At 34.6% G+C, this 23,854-nt stretch overlaps 1 protein-coding gene across 28 annotated transcripts in view; it reads right to left on the bottom strand.

Annotated features, from left to right (window-relative positions):
* Positions 1-23,854, bottom strand: part of MBNL1 (muscleblind like splicing regulator 1) — a 199,804-nt gene that overhangs the window by 11,473 nt on the left and 164,477 nt on the right. For 15 of the 28 annotated variants that reach the window (XR_010111675.1, XM_034957626.3, XM_003826451.7 and 12 more), the window contains exons 4-6: positions 20,939-21,142; positions 8,596-8,853; positions 6,359-6,512 (exon numbers count right to left, since the gene is read on the bottom strand). Coding sequence is in view for 26 of the 28 variants with exons in the window: in XM_034957626.3 (XP_034813517.2) it covers positions 6,359-6,512; positions 8,596-8,853; positions 20,939-21,142 (616 nt within the window). In the remaining 2 variants the exon portion in view is untranslated. Of the gene's footprint in view, positions 1-6,358; positions 6,513-7,375; positions 7,430-8,595; positions 8,854-20,938; positions 21,143-23,854 lie in introns of all 28 variants that reach the window. The other 13 variants (XR_010111673.1, XM_008951855.5, XM_057301944.2 and 10 more) reach the window with 1 other exon arrangement.

Genomic DNA, 23,854 nt, shown 5'->3' with positions numbered 1-23,854 from the left:
ACTACTACTGAGTCAAAGACTTGTGAAAGACAAACAGAAACAAGCCAGTAATAACAAAGAAGTTATAATAATTTGAGACAGTAGAGCAAGCAAAACTTAATACCGGATCTACATCTTATAAAATCATTACTGTCTTAATGGTAGGGTGAGAGAATTGGAAAAGAAATGACGAATGAAAAAGAATAATGTGATAATTAAGTAATATTAAAGCCAGTTTAAATATTCTACAGGTTATATTTTTCAATTATTTATTATTAGGCTGAGACTTGCCTACTGTATTTCATCCCATGCATAATTAAGTCTGCACATGCTGAAAATGAGTTAACCTTATACTATCTCTCTAAAATCCTAAAGCTATTATGATTTGAATTTTAGTTTGAATTATCTTCCTCATTAGCATTATAACCAATGCACACAGTTTTGAGAGGGATTTGCAGCAAATAAACATAAGGCAGCAATGAAAATACTAGCCAGGGTGCAATAACTCACAAATATGAGGACATAATGCTGTAGGACCCACTTACCAAAAATGAAAATCACTTTTGAAATGGCCATAGTTTCCATCTTTACATGGGTTGATTTACTAATAATAATGTGCAAATGGCCAATTTAAATTTTTCCTCAATTTTCAGCACAAAGCAAAATTTAAGTGAATGTATTTGTCAATTTCCAATTTCTCCTACAAAGATATTTGCAGAGCAGAATGGTGTGCTTCTGAGAAATGTGTTATTTTAATTGCATGACCTTTTAAATCAAAAATTTTAATTGATATGTATGAAAATGTAGGAAAAACTAGGATGATAATTTACAAATAAGATGTATGCATACTTAAAATTACTTGGAGTAGAAGGGAAGTAAGTAGAAGAGAGAAAAAGAATTGTAATGAAGATTTAGTTGGAAGTTAGAATTTCGATGTAATAATTCAGTCCTATTTAGGTTGATTATAAGAAGTATTAGGCTGATTAAGATTTTCTACAAATAGTGTATATCATTTTAAGACTAAAAGTTAACAATCAGTTGGATTATTCTCAAAATTGGTATCCAAACAAGCAGTACCGTCTTTATTTTTATTAATTATAAGTAATTTATTAATATACATAATTATAAATGTATGTATTAATGATACTAAATGTGACAAATCTTTTTCTCTTCTTTGCATAAACACAACCCTGCCTACCCCTGCCCTTAGACCTACACCACCACCTAAGAGTTTCCTGGCCTTTTGTTGCCTTATTCTTGGTAGAGTTGTAATACAAGCCAAAATAGAAGTTGTTTAAAGTAAATGTATTTTCAGAACTGTTAAAACTCATAAGCCAACACTGATTGAGGGAGATATGCTAGAGAGGGAGACAAGAGGTGTGATTCTGAAGATGGTAGGTAAGCAAAAATGGTGATGTAGGGCAGAGAAAAAAATTCCTCAAGATTGAAGTGGCAGGCAGTGTGCAGCTCCACAGGTAGCTGGGTAGGTAGCCTGTTCTTTCACAATAGCCCTGCAGACATCAGGCCCTCAAGGGCATGGGAGCCTGGAGGGCATAGACAAGGAAGCCTATACCCAAGGCAAGCACAGAACCCCTGGAGTACCTGCCTTAAGAGCTCTTGCAAGCATGGACAATGATCATATCAGCAGTGAGCAGCGGTGACTGAAGCATGAAGAATGCATAGCCTGTCTGAGAATACTAGACTGTACAGGACCTCACATTGAGGTAAGGTCAGGAAAGAGAGGGAGCTGGGGCATGTAGTCCTGGATTCCCAGTAATGCCTGTTATTTCTCTCAACCCAGGGAGATAGAGATCAGAGTTCAGAGCTAGACTTAATTTCAATGAAAAAAAAAATGGTGTAAAGGAAAGTGGTATTTCTTACACGCCGTAATTTCATGAGTGAAAACTCATACATATAACATAAATAGATCCTAAATTATGCATAATATCTACAAATAATCAATCTGGTCCTGAAAGGGGAAGGTTAAAACAAGTATATATCAAAATTTGAAAAGACAAAACTTCAATATGAATTTAACCTAATACTTATATTTATCTTTAAATGAGGTGGAAGGTGTGAAACACCATGGAGTTAGGTGTTCAGTAAGGGCTACTTCCACTCTCCCAAATCATTTTTAAGGTCTTCGTGTAATAGATATTGAGAGACTAACCAAGTCAGCCTGACTTGAGTTCAAGTTGTACTTAAACCTAAACCTTACAAAAGCCATTTAACTTGGGACAAATCATTGTACCTTACTAGGCTCCAAATTACTCATTTGGTAAAATGAAAATATTAATGCCAACCTTCTGGGCGTTGTGAAAAAAAAATGAGATAATGTAGGCAAAGCACTCAGTGCAGCAGGGAACAAGAGCAACCATTCAATAAAACGTAGCTCTTTTGAACAAAATATCTGAAACAACCTGGCCTAAGGCAATAGGGAATTGTAGCGTTTGGAACTGAAGGGTACAGTATGTGTCCTATCTAAAGGATTTACATTTAGTTTTCATTTAAACACTCTTAAACAAACAAAAATATTTCTAGATACTAGATTTTACCCTTGAGATATGAGTTTGCAATCCTTCACATAAATACTGGTATACCATGTGGCATACAATCAATGTTTATTGACTGAATAAATGGAAAGATGGGTGGATAGATAAATGGGGGGATGAATAGATGGATGGAAAACTGAAGGACAGAGGAAGGGAGGAAGGAAAAAAGGATAAAGAGAGGAAAGGAAAGGGGAGAATAGAATGATAGGAGGATGGATGGATGTATGGTTGAATGATGCTTAGATGGGTAATGTCCATATTAAATCCAATTCTGTTTTTAAAGTATGTAGTAATTTTTCTTAGCTAGCTGGCTGGCTTGTCACTGAACCCTGATCTTTTGCCAGCAAACTACTCTATACGCAGCCACCTGCTCTAAGAATTTAGCTAACCATGCTTCACTGTAATTTGAATAAAATAGATCTACACATCTGAAGTTACCATTGAAACAACAGACTACAGACCACTAAAATTCTGAGCTGCGAAAAATAAAAGAATTCCATTTTCTTCCCAGTTCCAATAAAGCCTTCAAAAGTGTACCTTCCAAATTATTAAATTGTGTTCAGATCAGATTCCTTGATCATCTAATTCTTCTGTATTATTTGTCTGCAGAACAACCAAACTTTGGAAAATGAAATTCCTGTTCTCCCAGGTATTAGACATGAGATTACATGTGAATTTGTGGTAAGATGAATTTCCTTTAGTTCTCAAAGGGTGTTTTTAAAAAACTGAATTGCCAAAATTTAAATATTGAGAAATTTCACATATAAACATACAAATGTCTAGAATATCTGGGAAAAAATCATAAGACCATAAGACCTAGCAACACTGTATGTCAGGGCTACTGTGTTAGGTTGTGCGGGTTTCTTACAACCAACCCTATGAGGCATATACACAATCAATTGTGGTTTACACAGACTATGATATAAATGGAGCCACAAAGGGTTTGCAGTGGACAGCAAGTACAACCTGCCAGGCAGACAATCCTCTGAGGCAACAAAAGGCAAAGTGTGAACATTGACTATACTCTTTAGACTGAGCCTGTGCTCCCCTGTGCCTCCCAGACCCCACAGCTCCCAATTTATTCTTGCTTCACCTGTGTTTCCTGCCTGGCCCCTGAGGCTTTTGCATATACATTCCCTGCATTAGACTTCTTTCCTTTCTGACTGTCTGACAAAGTGATGGGGCAGAAATAATGAAGAGCTATCCATTTTAACCTTTTCATGCCACAGCGTCAATTTTTGTGCATGCAGGTACATATTATATAATGAAAATATTTTAAAATAATCATGGAGTCACTACCTACTTCTGATTATGTGATTAATAAAGGTCAACTTGCTGTTTCAGGCCCTTAAAACTGAGTTGCAAATAAATGTTATTTTATGTTACTAATGCAATAATTTCACACTATATTGATTATATTTGAGAAATATGTGTGTGTGTGTGTATATATATATATTTGTTGTTGTTGTTGTTTTGTGTGTGTGTGTTTTTTTTTTTTTTGAGATGGAGTCTCACTCCTTTGCCCAAGCTGGAGTGCAGTGATGTGATCTCGGCCCACTGCTCCGCCTCCCAGGTTCAAGGGATTTCTCCTGCCTCAACCTCCCAAGTAGCTGGGATTACAGGCATGCATCACCACATCCGGCTAATTTTTGGATTTTTAGTAGAGATGGGGTTTCACCATGTTGGCCACGCGGGCCTCAAACTCCTGACCTCAAGTGAGCCGCCTGCCTCGGCCTCCCAAAGTGCTAGGATTACAGGCATGAGTCACTGCGCCTGGCCAATATTTGAGAAATATTGATCAAGAATAGAATATCTCTGATGCAAAATGCATCATAATAAATGCAAATATATCTTAAAATTTTCAGCATATTTCAATTAATGCAGATTTTATTTAAATTAGCAATGCTTAACCTAGCACAGAGAGACAAGTTTGATTCTGATTTATGAATGAGTTTATTATTTTCCCTAATTTGAACTTTATCTAGCATCTTTGGCTCTATCCACAGACAAAAAGCTATTCTAGGGAGACACTAGTGTCACAAGTAAGGGTCATCATACCATGTAATTGGTTATACTTATTTAGAAAAAAAACTATAGTCATTTGAGTGTTGTTGAAAAAACTAATGTGAAACCTATTTGATAAAACAGATTTTTTCAGCTTTCTTTAAATAGCACAGATTTGTTTTTTAGACTTTGTAGAGAAACTATCATATTTTTTAAGACTAGTCAAGTGCAGCAGTGAGAAGACAGCAATGAGTAGAACGAGGAGTTCAATCTGTAACTGACTGTAAACAATCTATTGAGATAACTCACTACCTCTGGTCTAGCTGAAACGGTCATTTCTCATGGTAATGTTTTAGCCAATAAAATAAACTGACAAAAATAAGTTTTAATTTCTTCAAAGAGATTATGATAGTTACATATAATCCCTTGAAACTTTGCTCATCTGACTATAGAAAAACTGATGGATTGTTTGTTGGGGGCAGAGAAAATCTAGGGACACAGCAACTTGCACAAGAGCAAAAAGATTAATTTCTGAAAAACTATGCATGTTGAGAAGAAAGTTATAATATTACAAAACATAAGAGAAATGTGAGGCTGCAGGTCAAAATGATTTAGTTTTTGTTCCAATATGGGCAAACTGCAATTTGAAAGACACTATTTCACAAGTACAAATATCATTTTATCCACGTGTCTGGGGCACTGGCTATTTCAGCTAGTGGAATATTGTAGTTAATTGTTACTTCATATTTATTTTACATATGGATGACTGATTTTCGAAGATGTACTGTATAAAACTTATGGTTAGTATTAAAAGCTCATATAATTTATTTTGTGAATCAAAAATAAATTCACATTCTCTTATAGCATTATGAACCTAATACACTGTAAATACTGCCAGTATAGTCTAATATAAAATTGGGAGCTGGATTTTTGACATATATATCCACTCATTAATTTAATTAATAAAATAATTTTATTAAGTAAGTCTCTAAAACCATGGTATTCTGAAAATAAGGGTGAAGTGATAAAGAGGAAAGTGAGATTTGAGTTTCTGGTTAGTAAAATTCCAGATAATAATGAGCTTATATGTATTTTCTGAAGTAAGTTCAGAGTGAATAAAAAGAGTAAATTTCCAGGTAATTAAATGAGTAGCTAGTCTGTGTTTTAAACTTTGCAATCTGTGTGAATAGTTCTAGGTTATGTATACGTTACCAAATTGAAAATAAGCTGAAACCACAAATGTAGAACTCCATAATAAATTAAACATTGCTGAGCACTTAGGGTTATTTCAATATTAGCTTAGGAACAGTCATAATTTTAAACAGTGTACTGATTGATGCCAATAAGAGCCCTTTTTAAGAGCTCTAGAATGCATAGTTGTTTTCATTCTTGACCTTGAAAACAAAAAGGCTGAAAAATAAAAATCAAAACTGAAAGTGCTGTTTTATATAATTTAAATTAACTCTATGGAATAATGAAGGCAAAGGGGTCTTACAGCAAGAAAATATCATAAAATAGCTTGACAGACATATATAAGTGTTGAGGAAAGAGAAAAAAAGAGAACTATATTTCATTTCCAAATTACACAAACACAAATAAATATATAAAATACCACTGATCTTTAATCCACATTTCATTAAGCTACAATCCTTAGTTTTTAAGGAAAACCACATGAGATACCTCAGATAAGTTTCCATCATTGACCACCTTACCTGACACCTCATCTATAATTACAAACAAACTTGGGGTGTGGTTTATCTGCTCTAACAGTAGGACTCTCTGTAGATCATCAGATTCATTTATTAAGAAACCCCACCCCTTACCTGGTGGGAGAAATGCTGTATGCTGTTGTAACTGCATGTTGGCTAGAGCCTGTTGGTATTGGAAAATACCAGTGTTAAAGACTGCGGTGGCACCGTTGGTTTTTTCAAGAGCAGGCCTCTTTGGTAATGGGGGAAGTACAGCTTGAGGAATTCCCTGTTTAGTGAATGAGTATAAAAAACAAATACCAGTAAAAAGAGAAAAAGAAAAAAGAAAAATCAGTCGAAGGCTAAAATTGTTAGGAAGCATGAGCAAGCAAGCAGCAGAGCACTTAACTACCCAAGGGAAAAAATCCAATGAACAAAAAATTAAGGAGGAAAAAAAAAAAAAAAAGCAAGATAAAAGCTTTAAAGGAAGCATTATTTTTGTCCAAAACAAAATCTCACTAGTACAAGAGCACATGTTATAATGTGTTAAAGTGCTTTATGTCCCATAATGCTTCAGGCTTTCTGTGAGAAGCCATTGATTTGGGAAAAGAAGAAAAGCCGCACTGCGAGCTCCATGAGGATTGACAAGTATAAGCAATGTTAATAGTTAATTGTACAGAGTGACTGAAACAGATAAAATAAAAACTAACCCACTCTGCTCCTCCCCCGAGATCTACCTAGACATGCAAATGTCCCAGAGCATGCAAGTTTTTTTCCTTAAATACTGAACTATAAATATTAAAATGTAAATAATTCTACCACTAAAGCCATGCTAACCAAACAGGTACATAAATATACAGTCAAAAATACACTCTATGTCCTCCGACTATTTCTTCAGAACATTCTACAATGTAGTTAAACTGAATGTGGGCTGCTGGGCTTTCAGAATCTTTTATTGTATGATATCCATCTATGTACTTAGATTATAGTCTTTCTACTAATTTTGTCAGGAAACCACACTCAGTTTTTTCATTGTATTTTACAACTCTATAACAGAAAAAAGGATATATATTTTAAAGTTGATTAAAAAAAAAAAAACTTGTATCTACAATAAAGCTACATGCCAAGCTAAAAGGTGAAAGGTCATAGTACCAGGTCAAAGGTTGCCTCGAGGGGTCGCTTCAGTGATTTGACAGCCGACTGAGTCTTAATTAGCAGGCAGCGAGCACATGATGGCAATGGGCCAGTGGGGTTCAAGCGCATTAACATAAACAGCAAGCAGAGGTGCATCATGGGGGCAGCAGTGCATTTTTGGGTAGGTGAGAAAAAACAAATAAAAAAACAAATCATCGGAATGCCATATACAACGAATAACAAGACTAAGCATGCACAATAAAGGCACTACTGAGTTGTTATTGGGAGGATAACTCCTCTTTGTAGTTAATTACAAACAAGATACTCTAACAGAAAAAAAAAAGAGTGAAAGGAAGAGAGGAGGAGAGAGTCTGCCTTCTGTATTTTTGCTCAAGTATCCATAAACACAGAAAAGATCTCTCTCGTGATTATTTCACTGTGTTATGAAATACTACACAGTGACTTTTAAAATGAGTATTTCATTGATTTAAGTCATATATTTATGTAAAAAAAATGACAACATTAAAACAGGTAAGCAAAGAACAAAGAATGGGCTCATTAAAATCAGCTACTAGATCACATTAAAATTTACCTTGAGAATATAGTTTAGTAGCTATTCTTAATGATCCAATTTCTAACTCCTTGAGTACTGCTGTCTCTCTCCTTTCTATATAATGGCATAGTCAAGCTTCTCTAGTGTTACTATTATGTTTATGCCACAATATTATTTCAGACAATCTAGATAGTATACTACTCAAAATCCTGTAGCTAATTCTAAGAACAATTTTGTTGAACAATTCTCCTAAATAGTTCCAGATCATGTTATTGTTAAAAGCAAGATATATGTAAAGAAGAGCCTTGATGTGCAAAAGAACACACCAAAGGAAAACAATGGCTGATTAGATGGCACACAGAAATAAGAAGACTGAAAATGGCAATATCGTTAAGTTGAAAAGGAGACAGGTGGTTCTTTACAAAGCAGAGATTTCAGAAACCCTACATCCAGAATAAGACAGATTAAGAGTTAGGCCAAGAGTAGGAGCAATCTGAACCATTTGAGGAGTTACCCTCACTTCTGTGAAAGTAACTTCTTTATATATTGTCTGGGATACCTGAACAAACATATCTTCAGCAATTTTTTTTAAAAAGGTTAATAAATGAATAGCTTGTAGTCAGATATAGTTGCTCACTTTGCTTTTCTGACTGCTAACAAGGAGAGAGCTGATATCTCTACTCACCATGGCAGCTGCGGTGGCTGCAGCCTGTGCAGCTGCAGCCTGGTTGACCTGGTATTGGGCAGCCTTGATCTTGGCTTGCAAATGTGCAGGGGGATGAAAGTATTTGCACTTTTCCCGAGAGCATCTCCCTTTGATGTAATCCATACACACAGTGACTGTGTTGTCATTGGTGTCAATCATTGTGCTGTCAGCAGGATGAGCAAACCGACAATCATTTTCTCCTCTGTTGCAATTGCCACGTTGGTACTCTCGACATACCTATGAGGTCATTAAGTACATGAGGTTTAGTCAACATGAACAAGAAGAAGCTTTCTGAAGATTTTAACTTAAAGTGCAAGACTGGTGATAGAAGGCTATAGATGAAAGGGGAAAATGATTTTCAACCAAGGCAACAAGTAACTTCAGCATTTCCTAGTTTAGTTACAAATTATAACTCCATTTCAGTATAAATGTCCATAAGAAAATGCATGTATAATGTTAATTATGGTAAAAATACAATCTGAAATGGTGTTGATACACTTATTAATTGCAAAGGGAAAAATAATAACTTCACAGTAAAGAAACATGGAAAACATCACTTTAACCAAGTGATCAAAATTAGTATCACCAATAATGAGACATAATGACGTTGTGTATCTATTGATATGATACAATGAGAAGGGCACACAATCACAGTAGAGGTATTACTGCCTGAATTTAATCAAGATGAAACATCAGACGAAGTGAATGGAAAGATATTTTACTAATAACCGACTAGTACTCTTCCAAAGTGTCAAGGTCATGCAAGACAGACTGAGATATTATCACAAGCTGGAGGATCCTGGAGTCACAGAAAGAATATTGGGAGGACAATTGGTAAAATTTGATTAAAGTCTGTAGATTGGTTAAACAGCAGCATATCTATGTTAATTTTTCTGGTCTTAAGAGGGATTCTACAGTTATGTAAGATATTAATATTTAGATCAGTAAAGCATAGACAGAAACTCTTGGGTCCATTTTTGCAACTTTCGTGTAAATATAAAATTATTTCCAAGTGAAAAATATACAAAATCAAATTTGATAGCTTTTTATGAAAATGTTTCCAGGAGTTATTTTTTTGATCTTTAGAGATTCACTTGGTAGCTATATAAAGCAGTAAAAAAAGATTGGTTTTGTTATGTCTGTTTGTTTTATATTTGCTAATTCTGTTAATTTTGCCACGGAGATCTTAGGGAAAAGGCGAGAACATTATAATAATTCATCTGCGCAATTTTGACTCTTACTATTTAAAAGCAGTCTTCATTCAGGATACTTTGACCCTTTTACCACAAGAGGGCCATCTAAAACACAGAATGTCCTTTTAATATTTTCGTGCTCTTACTTCAAGCTTCAAGGAAACAGTTTTTAATTGTTCAAGTATCTTTTCACAAATAGCAAACGCAGATACTAAGCACTTTATTTTGAAGTTAAGCAAGAAAGAAAAACTGTAACCCTACTATGACTTAGGAAGCAAAGGTTTTCTTGGATTTGTATAAATACAATGATTGCATTTAAATCTGGGTGTTTTCCCACATTATATTCATATCCTATTATTGAGGAAAGTGTTTCTTAAAGAAGGAGATACTATAATCTGTACCATGCTACATCTTAAAAAAGAGCATTATAAATGATATCTTGCACTACTTGGAAACCTCAACCTAGCTAAAGTTTTGTGTTCCAAATACATACAATGAGCCAGTGTCATTCACCGCTACACTCAGTTATTAAGATCACAAAAATGGCTTAAAAAGTTATTCAAGATTCTGGTTTTTTATTAGCATATTTATCTTATTGAACAGAAGAAAAAAAGTATTACCAAGATTTATAACTTAAAAGCAAAAAATGATCAAGCTGTTACCGAGAAAAATTATCCTCCTCTCTGGCTGAACATTAGCATCAGCTATGGAGCTTGCTAAAACAGTACCCAGTACCTAATCAAAATTTATTGTATGTGAGGCTCATCACTATACTCAGGAAGAGTGATGTGCCTACATTAAATAATGATAAAAAGTTGTGTGTGTGTGTGTGTGTGTGTGTGTGTGTGTGTGTGTGTGTGTGTATGCTAAATATATACTACTGCATAAACGAAAGGGCTACTTTTCTGTTTAAGCAAGTCTATGTCAATGTAGGCATCACCAAACAGGAAACTTGCAGAAGGTCTATAAGTGATCTCTCTCAGCTGCTATTTGCTCCCTCAGTAATTCCTGCTTTCTTGAATATGCTCAAAATGAATTGGCAGCAGGGAACTAATACTCTATTTTTCCAATTTAGGTTACTCTTTTCCGCATTAACAAGAAAGAAGACCTGAATTTATTTAGGTTCTGTGTGTATGTATTTGCATGTGTGTGTGGGGGGGGGCGGCGGTTTCTACAGGTTAAGGATTGGTTTATTATAATTTCATGTTCTTTACTCTCCTGTGGAACATTTAGAAAGAATTCTAAAAATATTTAAGCAGACTTAATAACTAAGAAGTAGCTCAGAATGTGTCATAAAACCAACCTTTTCTGAGGTTAAAAAAAACTTAGTCAACTGCTTTTGCATAATATGCATGTTTGACTCTTTCATATTTTTATTTTTTTTACAGCTTACGGTTTCTCCTAAGAAATAGGACAGAAACATACTGTAATAGCTACTCTCACGTTATTCTTGCTTGTGAAAAAATAAGGAAGAGAAAATCTCTTGTGAAAACTTGTACTGGTGAGAGTTACAGGCCAGTGGGACTGGAAATTTACCAAGCATTAGATATGCATCTGAATAGTGGGGTACCTATGGGAACATGAACTTCCCAAACCTTCTAAAACACATTTTCCCTAATAGACATCATCAATAAAATGGGATCTATCCCTTGGTTGCTCAATATGGGTTTGATCTGGTTTCTCTGACAAACTCAAGGACACTTTAGACTATGCTGATACCCAAAATAAATCTCTTAGACATACTATTACATTAGTAAATTATAACTGACAACATTTCACAAATTTAATCTCATAATTAAAAACAGGATAAGAAATTATAACATTTATCATACAGAGAATTTGAAACACAGAATGTAAAATTAAATCTGAAAATTCTAACAACATTGTGGTTCATTTTTCTCTTCTCATCCAGTCTTCTGTATGTATGCACACATTTTTAAAAATAATTGTAATTATAGTATAGCTATTATTTGGTGATCTTTTATGCTCAACAATGCAGCATAAGCATTTCTCATTTTGCTAAATAATTTCCAGAGTTAATACTTTTGATGGCTGCATCAAATTTCATCAAATAGTGTACATAATACAGGTAACTCTTTTGGAGGATATCTAGATAATTTCCAGTATTTCCATATTACAAGTAATATTCCAAGAATATATCCATGACTATAGGCATTTTTCATTATTTTTGGCAGATAAATGTACAGATTTATCGGTATATGTGTATGTACTGGGTCAACACATAAAAATATTTTCTGACTGGGCGCGGTGCCTCAAGCTGGTAATCCCAGTACTTTGGGAGGCTGAGGTGGGTGGATCACTTGAGGACAGGAGTTCGAGACCAGCCTGGCCAACATGGTGAAACTTCACCTCCACTAAAAATACAAAAATTAGCTGGGCATGGTGGCAGGCACCTGTAATCCTAGCTACTCAGGAGGCTGAGGCACGAGAATTGCTTGAACCCGGGAAGTGGAGGTCGCAGTGAGCCAAGATCATGCCACTGCACTCCAGCCTGGGTGACAGAGCAAGACTCTGTCACGAAAGAAAAAAAATATTGTTTGATAAATGGTTTTCAAACCTGCATTAAAACAATAAGATCTATTTAGCTACACATATAATGTGATTCAACATGAGCCTTTTACTTTACAAACACTAAGGCAAGATTTGACAATGAAGATATTCACTGAAAACATTTAAGTTCTATTTCCAGAAAAATATCTATGGAATAATTATAAACTTTAAATAATCAAAAGAAAACATAATCAGGAAAATTTCCCAAGAAAATGTAAATTAATTCTAAATAAACCTTCTTTTGTTAACTAAATAGCAATATAGCGGACAGACAATAGGGTTTGGAGTCAAAAATTGGGAGTTCCAGTTCCTATCACTTTACTAGCTAAGGAATCTTCACAATGAAAACACTATTAACATCTATTTAAAAGGTCATGAATACTGAATAAAATAACGCATAGCTTACAACACACCATACAAATCTGGATAATATGAATAATCCTGTCATTTGATCTCTAATTTTTTAATACATGAAAAACATATTTCACAATGGTCAAAATAATGTAAGTTTTATAAGTAGTATTAAACTCAGCAATGCTCTCGAGTTAAAGCACTGGGATTCTAAGGAGATTAATGTCAATATTTGAATTTATTCAAAAGTGGAGGGTCATTTGCATATTCTTTAAGGAGATATCCCTTTGAGGTAATATGTTTTGTGTTCACCATATTTGTATAATTAACTCAGTCATCTTGGAGAAAAACAATCAAAAGCAGGAACAGAAAGCTAATTATAACAAGAAACAGGGACTTTGTCCATTTTAACATTTTGAGAAGTCAATTTAATAGTTAATGGCCAATATTAAGAAACGTATTCAAAGACATATAGCTACATGTTCACCAATAAGCAGCATGGACTTCACTTTCTATTAAGCTGGAACTAACAAGCTAAATTTTTCTAAGTATTACTTTAAAAAGTAATCCTGGATAATCACTTTGATCAATCACTTTGATCAAAGTGTCCACAGCATCGCTGATCATGAGTTTATAATTTAATGCAAAGAAATTATCTCTATTTTCATTTTAAAAGGATTAAAATATCTACTTTGTAATCCTCATAATTCTGGTGATTAGGTAAATGTAACTGTAGTCAATTTATTGTACAATTAAAATCCCTAGATAAATATCAGATGATGTGATTTCTAGTTTCAGTTGGTGATATGGTTTGGCTGTGTCCCCACCCAAACCTCATCTTGAATTCCCACATGTTGTGGGACAGACCCGGTGGGAGGTAATTGAATCATGGGGGCATATCTTTCCTGAGCTGTTCTTAAGATAGGTAATAAGTCTCATGACATCTGATGGTTTTAAAAGGGTTATGTCCCTGTGCAACCTTTTTTCTTGTCTGCCACCATGCGAAACGTGCTTTCCGCCTTCCGCCATGATTGTGAGGTCTCCCTAGCCATGTGGAACTGTAAGTCCAATAAACCTCTTTCTTTTCGTAAATTGCCCAGTCTTGGGTATGTCTTTATCAGCAGCGTGAAAATGGACTAATACATTTGGTTATTCAATAATTGTAAATATTTGATCAATTTTTCTCCTTCCAAAAAAATTCAAGAAAAGGACACCTACTTTAGCTACCTCATAGTATTTCTGTTAGGATCAAATGGGAGCATTCTTTGAAGCCTAAAAGGCAGACTCCATCATTACTATTCAGGCCAGAAAACACAAGCATGCTTCTATAGGTAACAGAACTAAGAATCTACCACTTGATCTCTTATAAAAACATAAAATAAAATCTGAATAGGAATGACCAAAGACAGAACCATTAAATCCACTTCCACATTGTCATTTATTCATTCCCATGAATGACTGTGCAAACCCAACAGGACAGGAAAATAGACACAACTTTGAAACAAGCTTGTCAATACACCAAATTAGCCATTACCTTATTTCATTTATATTATTATTATTATTATTATTACTACTTGAGATAGGGTCTCCCTCTGTCACTCAGGCTGGAGTGCAGTGGTGCAATCTCAGTTCACTGCAGCCTCAACCTCCCTGCTCAAGTGATCCTCCCACCTAAGTCTCTCAAGTAGCTGGGACTGCAGGTGTGAACCACTGTTCTTAATCTAGCAATTACTATACTCTATACCACATCAAAACTCTAATCACATAGATTAATAATTGACAGAGCCACAGTGTATTAAATTGTTTAAATGAAGATGTGACTACATTTTTAAGAGCCATTCTAAAGTTTATTACAGATATAAAAAAACAACCTACATAAACCTCTATGTGCAAAACTCTTAAGGTTTCTTGGCAATTTTCTGGAGATATTAAAAAAAAATCACACAAGCAGTAGCCAAACATCCTCTACAAAAATGCAAAATTAAAATAATCCTACCGATAAGACTTTCCTACATTATTAAAAGCATCTTCTTTCCTAATCTTTTCTGAATAGAAAGTCTTTTATCCCATCATGTTAAATCCACTAAACACCTAAAAAATCCCAACATAGGCATGGTTTTCACTGTCATTCTAATCCTCATTTAGCTTTAAACGTTCTATTTTTTGTAGTCAATGGGTATTATATTTTTTTCTGCCTATATGAAAAGGGTTATTAGATTCTTCTGTGTAAGTAATGGAAACATACAACAATTAGTGGCCCAAATTAGAAACTTGTGTAATGATTACCTCACAGAATAAAACTTTCAGCCAAGAATAATTTATTTTATATTTTAATACAAGCAAACGCGAACTGAAACTATCAGAAACCAAGTCGTTTGCCCACCTTTCCTGGAATACTCATGCTTTTCTCATATAGACTGCTGATGTAAAAATGGTGCAGCTAACCAAATGTCAATCTAATGTTTTCATCAGTGTCTGGAATACATGTCCCCTGGTTTTTATTGGATTACACCTATGTAATATGAATTACCTTAACAGTCATCATTGTTTACCTAAAGTATTTCACTATGCCGTGCACAGTGTTCTTACCAACTTATCTGAGGAGACAGATTTTTAATTAAGGTTCACAAAAAACCATATCATTTACAAATACATTAAGTAAACGATGAAAAGTTGAAGCCTAAATAAGAGATGCTAGTATCTTTTAGTGCATGTGTTTTTAACTATTTGCATTTAGAATCACATGGCAGATCTGTGAAAAATATTATCAAACCCCACTGCAGATCTACTGAATCAATCTTTGGGGATGAGGTCCTACATTTTTAACAATCACCCCAAGTGATTCTAATCTCATTAAAGTATGAAAACCACTCCTTTAGGTCTAGGTGCATAACCAAGATGCCATATTTTATAGCTGAAGTGCTCAAAATGCAAACATGTTTCCAAGGAGAATGTTAACACATGATAAACATTTTTTATATTTTAGTAACTCTGTGGGATTACCCTGAGTCCTGAATAAGGGGATGTATCTTTCTGTGTTTAATTACCTGAGTAACTGGTTGACTGACTCATTTATCCATTCATTTAACAAGTTACTGGGCATCAGTCATGAGTTTGGGCGCTATTCTCATGTGGATCTTTTATTGTCATTGATAAGACAGGAATTAAAGTATTTCAAAGACATTCCTCACATCTTCTACTTGAAATATTTTCAACAGTTTTCTACTGAATATCGTTCAGTAAATGAGAGAATGAATGCATTCATGAATTCTTTTTGCACCATAAAAAATTACTGTGCATCTTGAAAATAAGTCAAACAATGATTTCTCCAATTACTAACTCTTTGTAGCAAAGCAGGGGTATGGCTAAAAAACTCAGTCTTTCCTAGACTCTACAAATTTGAATAATTTCTTAACATAATCATGGAAAGAAATTGCTGAGACCAGCCTGGCAAACATGGTGAAACCCCATCTCCACTGAAAATACAAAAATTAGCCGGGCATGGTGGCACACATCTGTAATCTCAGCTACTCAGGAGGCTGAGGCAGAAGAATTCTTTGAACCTGGGAGGTGGAGGTTGCAGTGAGCTGAGATCGCGCCACTGCATTCCAGCCTGGGCAACAGTGTGAGACTTGGTGTCAAAAAAAAAAAAAAGTATGAATTTTGGAGTACAGAAAGTACTTGGCAACAAAGTCTTTTAAAAGACAGTCAGTAAAGAAAGGATAATATGAATATTGATATAAATCTCATGTTGTGTGTATATGTGATATATGTAATATATGCTTATAGATATATGTATATAATTTTTAAAAATAAATGTTTCAGTAGCTTGTGGCTGGTGTTAAAAACAAGAAAATGACCTAAGTGTCCCTAGAATGTTCTAACTGGAAGTGACCTTAGAGATTATCTGGTGCAACCCCCTAATTTTACATGTGAGGAATATGAAGCCCAGAGAATAAGAGCATCCCGATCCAAGCTGACTCACCTAATTAGCAACATCACATGCAGTAATTCTTGAATTCCTGTTTTCCAATTTAACATTTTTTTTCTGTAGTATCACACTGGGTGCTGTAAAGATGTCAGTTTTAAGCAATTATGTAAGAACCAGAAGGCTGACAATCTATGGTATTTTAAATTTCTTTACTGTCTAACAAGTTGCAGTAAAAAGAGAGGAAGAAGTGGCAAGAAGAACTGGCCAATAGTTTAACTGATTCCGAAAATTTTTCACCTCAGAAGGAACTCAACATTCAAAAATATGCTTCAGAATTTCACAAGGAAGAAGTAGAGTATACATTTAAATGCCAAATGACCAAACATTTGGTCAATTAATAAATAAGCGTGTGCATTTATTGCCATGTCTTTTAGACTTCAATACATAATGCAATTAGCATGCGAGGAAATAACCTGCAGATAGGATTGTCTAAAATCACAAGCACAGAGCAGAAAGATAAGCCTCTGAGCTTCACACTGCAGTATCCTAACAGGTTGTAACTGTGACACTGGATCAGATCCTGTTAACAAGAATAAGACAGGAAGCTGCACTACAATCAAGCATTTAGATCAGCGGGATTCAGATAAAAGGGAAATGACAGTTGATGCAGTCGTAACCGTTTGTGCTGACTACAGCAAAAGAAAACAGACAAAATACACTAAGTAGCTCCTCACAAAAAGAAAAAACTCAAAGACAAAAGTCTTCATTTCAATTAAGCACTACAAAATATAACCAGTAACAAACTACCTGAAATTGTGAATGTGGCAGGATTGGATTAGAAGAGTTATAACCAGCTTTTTGAATATCATCTATTAATAATTAATTCATTAAAGTTAATCTCAGACTTCTTATTTGGATCCCACTAATCAATCAACAATTATGCATTAAGAACTCAGGGTTTGCTTTAGAAAGGTTGGGGGAATAAAACTGCTTCACATGCTGAGGATCCAATAATTTCAGATATTTAAAAATTTTTAAGTTTCCTCTTAATCCATCTGCAAACAGCATTAGTTAATTAATAAGCAAGTACAGTTGTGTAATGACAAATCACTCAAAAATCCAGGTGTATCAGGTGTATCTACCTAACAAGAAAGAGTTGCTTCACATCTCTTCTCCTAAAATCATTTCCCTGTAAAAGAGAATTAATAATAGTATCTTCCTCATAAGATTGTTTTGAGCATTAAACCTGCGATGCATGTGTCTGGTATATGATTGTCAATATGCTAAAATCTGACAGCCTTTGTAATATATGCAACAAAAGTTAATAAATGATAAATCAGCTTATTAACTAAATTCCTGCTAAGCTGACAAAGTATTAGAATCAATTATGTTCATACAACAGCCTCAGTTTGCCAGTTTCTCAGTAAAATTTATCAGCACTAAGTATTGCCTCATCCTCAGGAGGAGGAAATAAAAGGCATCCAAATAGGAAGAGAGGAAGTCAAATTATCCCTGTTTGCAGACAACTTGTTTCTTTATTTAGAAAACCCCATAGTCTCGGCCCAAAAGCTCCTTGATCTGATAAACAACTTCAGCAAAGTTGCAGGACACAAAATCAATGTATAAAAATCAGTAGCATTCCTATAAACCAACAACATCCAAGCCAAGAGCCAAATCAGGAGTGCATTCCCATTCACAATTGCCACAAAAAGAATAAAATACTTAGGAATAACAGTTAAGCAGGGAGGTGAAAGCTCTCTAAAATGAGAATGACAAAACACTCCTCAAAGAAATCATGGATGACACATAACAAACTGAAAAACATTCCATGCTCATGGATAGGAAAAATCAGTAACATTAAAATGGCCATACTGCTCGAAGCAAGCTATACATTCAATGTTATTCCTGTCCAACTACCAATGACATTCTTCACAGAATTAGAAAAAAAACTATTTAAAAATTCATATGGAATAAAAAAAGAGCCTGGATAGCCAATGCAATCTTAAGCAAAAATAACAAAGCTGGAGGCATCAGATTACCTGACTCAAACTATACTACAAGGCTACAGTAACCCAAACAGCATGGTACTGGTACAAAAAAAGACACACAGACCAATGGAACAGAACAGAGAGCCCAGAAATAATGCAGCACACTGCAACCATTTGATCTCCAACAAAGTTGACAATAACAAGCAATGAGGAAAGGACTCCCTATTCAATAAATGGTGCTAGGATAACTGGCTAGCCATACACAGAAGATTGAAACTGGACCCCCTCCTTACACCATATACAAAAATCAACTCAAGACGGATTAAAGGCTTAAATGTAAAACCCAAAACTATAAAAACCCTGGAAGATAACCTAGGAAACACCATTCTTGACATAGGACCTGGCAAAGATTTCATGACAAATATGCCAAAAGCAATCGCAACAAAAACAAAAATGGAAAAATGGTATCTAATTAAACTAAAGAGCTTCTACACAGCAAAAGAAACCATCAACAGAGTAAACAGCCTACAGAATGGGAGAAAATATTTACAAACTATGCATCCCACAAAGGTCTAATATCTAGAATCTGTAAGGAACTTAAATTTACGAGCAAAAAACAAACAACCCTATTATAAAGTGGGTGAAGGATATAAACAGATGCTTTTCAAAGAAAGATATACATGTGGCCAACAAGCATATGAAAAATTCCCATTATCACTAATCATCAGAGAAATGCAAATCAAAACCACTAGATACCATCTCACACCAGTTAAAACGTCTATTATTAAAAAGTCAAAAAATAATGAATGTTGACAAGGTTGCAAAGAAAAAGAAACAATTATACACTGCTGGTAGGAGTGCAAATTAATTCAACCATTGTGGAACACAGTGTGGCAATTCCTCAAAGACCTAAAAACAGAAATACCATTGGACCCAGTAATCCCATTACTGGGTATATACCCAAAGGAATATAAATCATTCTACCATAAAGACACACACGTGTATATTCACTGCAGCACTATTCACAATAGCAAAACATAGAATCAACTTAAGTGCCCATCAATAGTAGCCTGGATAAAGAAAATGTGGTACATATACACCACGGAATACTATGCAGACATAAAAAAGAATAAGATCATGTCCTTTGCAGCAACATAGATTGCGCTGGAGGCCATTATCCTAAGCAAACTAATACAGAAACAGGAAACCACATAACCACATGTTCTCACTTGTAAGTGGGGGCTAAATGATGAGACCTCATGGACACAAAGAGGGAAATAACAGATGTTAGGGCCTATTTGAGGGTGGATGGTGGGAGAGGGGAGAGAATCAGAAAAAATACCTATTGGGTATTGCGCTTATTATCTGGGTGATGAAATAATCTCTACACCAAACCCTCATGATATGAAGTTTACCTATATAAAAACCTGCACATGTACTCCTGAACCTAAAATGCAAGTTAAAAAAATATATTGCCTCATCCTCACCAGGGAAAAGAGGAAAAGCTCATTTTGTTCTTTAGGTGGGTTCAATGAATGACACGTTTGTACCTTCAGTGTACATTTGATGCTGTCACTTTTTCTCTACATCTATAGTTTACCAAATTCATTAATTCACAGTCATGCTGAAATTCTGAACAACCACTTTGAAATAAGATTTAAAACTTTAATATCTTTTTCATGTACCAACAGCAGGGCCCACACATCTGATCATCCTTTACTCTAGAACTTAGAGGATTATGCAAAAAACTTTTATGAGAGCACACTTCATAAACAAAGTTTTCTTTCTACTTCAACCAAAATATTGTACAGCTTATGAGGAAACTTGCAATAATAAATTGTAAAATGTTTTATAGACACTAATATTTGTTAATCTTTATGAGAACAATTTTTAGGGGATTGATAATATTTGTTATTCTTGATAGCTGCAACAACAACAACAAACATTCAGGAGGCATTTGCTATGTGCCAGATATTCCCCTAACTCTTTGAGGTAAGCGCCGTTTTAAAGATGAGGAAATTGAGGTACAGTGATGTAACCAGGCAATGTGACTTTAGCGTCCAACCTCTTATCCACTATTCTAAACATGGATGTTGTAGCCTTTATAAACGTTACATTAATCAAATACAGCATTATCTATACTCTAGTAAAATGTTCCAAACCCTAAGCCAAAATCTCTGTTTTAAAATTTTTACAACTTTTTGGCCATGGAAACACACAAACAAACAAAAAACCACACTTTGAGAATTAGAATGTAGTATATAAAGACACCAACTAGTCATTCCTACCTCAAGTCTGTCTGTTCGCATTAATTTCTGTGCAGCAGCTGCAGCAGCTGCAGGTACAGGGACACCCGGATTCCCTGTAACCAACATTGGTGCAGTCGGCAAGATCTCTGCCGGGACCAGGCTTGGAGAAACAGGTCCCAGATAGGGATTAAAGGCGGCTGCTGATGCATTGGTGGCTAAGCTTGGTGCAACTGAAAACATTGGCTGAAAAATAAAATAAAAGCAAAATTTAACATGCAGGTCTCAGCTCAAAGTTGATATTCTTAATTATACATTTGTCCTCCATCCATCTATCCATTCTTCCTTCCTTCCCTCCTTCCCTTTAATCCTGTGTTTATTTACTATCATTTAGGGTAAGGCTGTTTTATTAAATAAACATTCATCAAATCAATGTTTTTCTAAAATATAATACGTAAAATATCCATTAAATTATTCACTGCAATTTTGTAGCTGAGGGTCTATAATACTTGTAATTTTTTTTGAAAAATAGATAAATTATGCAGAAACTTCTTGTGGTCATCTAATCTTCATCTTTGTTCTGATTTAATTCTAGATATTTGTCTAAGAAATACATTTTGTAATTGCTATGTCAGATGTACTTGAAAGACCTGTTTACAACTGTTAATAGGTTGCAAGTGTCCTATTATCTGGAATAAATAAAGTAGTACTCCCAGGGGATAAAAGAGTTTCACAGTCAATGTAAGCTGTAAATAAATCTCATGGGGTATGTGAAAGGTGATGATGACACCTTGCCTTTTGAGCACATAAGATAAAGTGTTTGGTATATTTACTTGATGATGATTTTCCTGGGGGAAATTATAAGTGTTCCACTAGCCTATCACACCTTACTAGGGGAAAACAAGTCTGAAATGTGAAGTCTGAAGTAGAACTGCTACTAAAGAAATGCTACATGATTGGTCAAGGAAATACATATGGCAGCACTGAATAAACTGCTACAAGACAGAATTTCTTCCAGAAATGCTTTCGTGGATATATAAGGATTGTTTCTATTTGTTGATATGCTAACTTGCACATCATAAAATATATTTGTTCTTGAATAGCATTAATTTACCTGAAATCTAACAATTTGTTTTTCTAGTATTTAAAGTATAACAGAACACAATTTCACACCTTATTCATAGTACATTTTTAACTTCCTAATAGAGTCTCAATTCTAATTCTTGAAGTTTAATGCTTCGTGTAATAATGTTTGTTTCTGAAACACAAAAGCTTGTAGGCAAAACGGATGCTGTTCTTTAAGGTAATATTTAACAATTTATTTTCTTTACTCAGCAGTAATGAACAGAATTATAGAACACTTTTTAGAATAAAAGAGACATTAGAATGTATTAATAACTAATTCTGCCATCTGATAGGAATAAGAAGTTACATGATATCTGAATATATGTAGTATTCAAGAGAGCTCTGTAGTAAAACTTTTTGCAATATAAGGTATATATTACAAATGTAATTCTCATAGTACAAAAGAAATATGTTAAAAAATAAAATATATCCTCTATTCACTCTGGCCCTGATTCTATATTTAGAAAAATAAAATGAATTTCAAGTATTCCCTTTTTCTTAGGGCAGTGGTTTTCAACTGAGTTATTTTGCCTCTCAGGAGACACCTGGCAATGTCTAAAGACATTTTTGGTTGTCACAGCTGGAGGGGAACTATTATATTCAATGGATGGAAGCCAGGGATGCTGCTAAGTGTCCTACAACATACAAGACAGCCCCTCGCAACAAAGAATTATCCAGCCCCAAAAGTCAATACTATCAATGTTAAGAAGGCCTTTCTTAGGGAACTCTTCTGTTGACCTCAAAAATTGCTTGGGAAACAAACTCTTTGCATTTAGCTATACATTTTTACTAACAAAAATATGAAAAAACAGAATATGTAATACCTAATGTGATTCATTGAGAAGACACAATACAATATAGATTATACCATTTCAACTTAAAATAATTATGCCTCTGAACATGTTGGTTTGAATGCCATGTTTAGCTGCTCTGCCAGGTCGATGGCTCTTGCCTGATGAAGTGCCCTCAAGTAGCACCTCTAATCCCCAACCCCTCCCAGCACAAAGCAGCAACCTGCAGACAACAAGAACTATCTGTGCATTCCAAATCTTATCAACAAGCTGTCAGAAACTAGGGCCTAGGGCATTCTCTGTCCACCAACACTTCCCTGAGCCGCAGCCGACTTAATGCTGTGCCACTGTCCACTCTCTGCCCAGGTGACAGCAGGACAAGCATTGATTGTATACTGAATATATGTTGAACTTGGATTTCTATTCAAGGATATTCAGGTTAAACTTGTACTTTGTTATACATTGTCAGATTGCATATGAAAATCCAGCCAGACCAGCACCCTAATTTCTATATTAGTCATTTAAGAATTATAAGAAATTTAGCATAGAAGACTAAAAGAGTCTATGTCAGGGGACTAACAGACTAGTTTAGCAAATGGACAATAGAAGCTATTCATTATCATTCCTCTTTGCATTCTTTTACTATGAATAAACATGTATTTTCAGATAGTGCATTTTTAATGTATACTTCAGAAAGTTATTGAGATGTTTATATTATTGCACATAATCTACTATAATTATTTAAAAGCAAAGGTCAAATTTAAAAATGTTTTTGGAAGAAAAAGCAATTTTTATTTTAATAAAATGAGACCAGAGGCTAATAAAACTCAGCTCTCTAAAATCTCGTCAAATAAAATACACTGGAAATCTAAAAATGCATATGATGCAGCTGTTGCACATTACAGGCAGAATAATACTTTTATTATGTAAAAATACTGCTTTTAATAACTGGCAATAATCTTTCCTGAGTTGTTTCTATAGAGTCATCAAGAGAATTGATCTTTCACTTTAATTCAGCAGAGCAAATTCAAATCTGAACAAT

Source organism: Pan paniscus, chromosome 2 (genome assembly GCF_029289425.2).
Source record: "Pan paniscus chromosome 2, NHGRI_mPanPan1-v2.0_pri, whole genome shotgun sequence".
Classification (NCBI taxonomy): Eukaryota; Metazoa; Chordata; class Mammalia; order Primates; family Hominidae; genus Pan; species Pan paniscus.
Note: the sequence above shows the minus strand (reverse complement) of the source record. Positions and strands in the feature narration are given on the sequence as shown.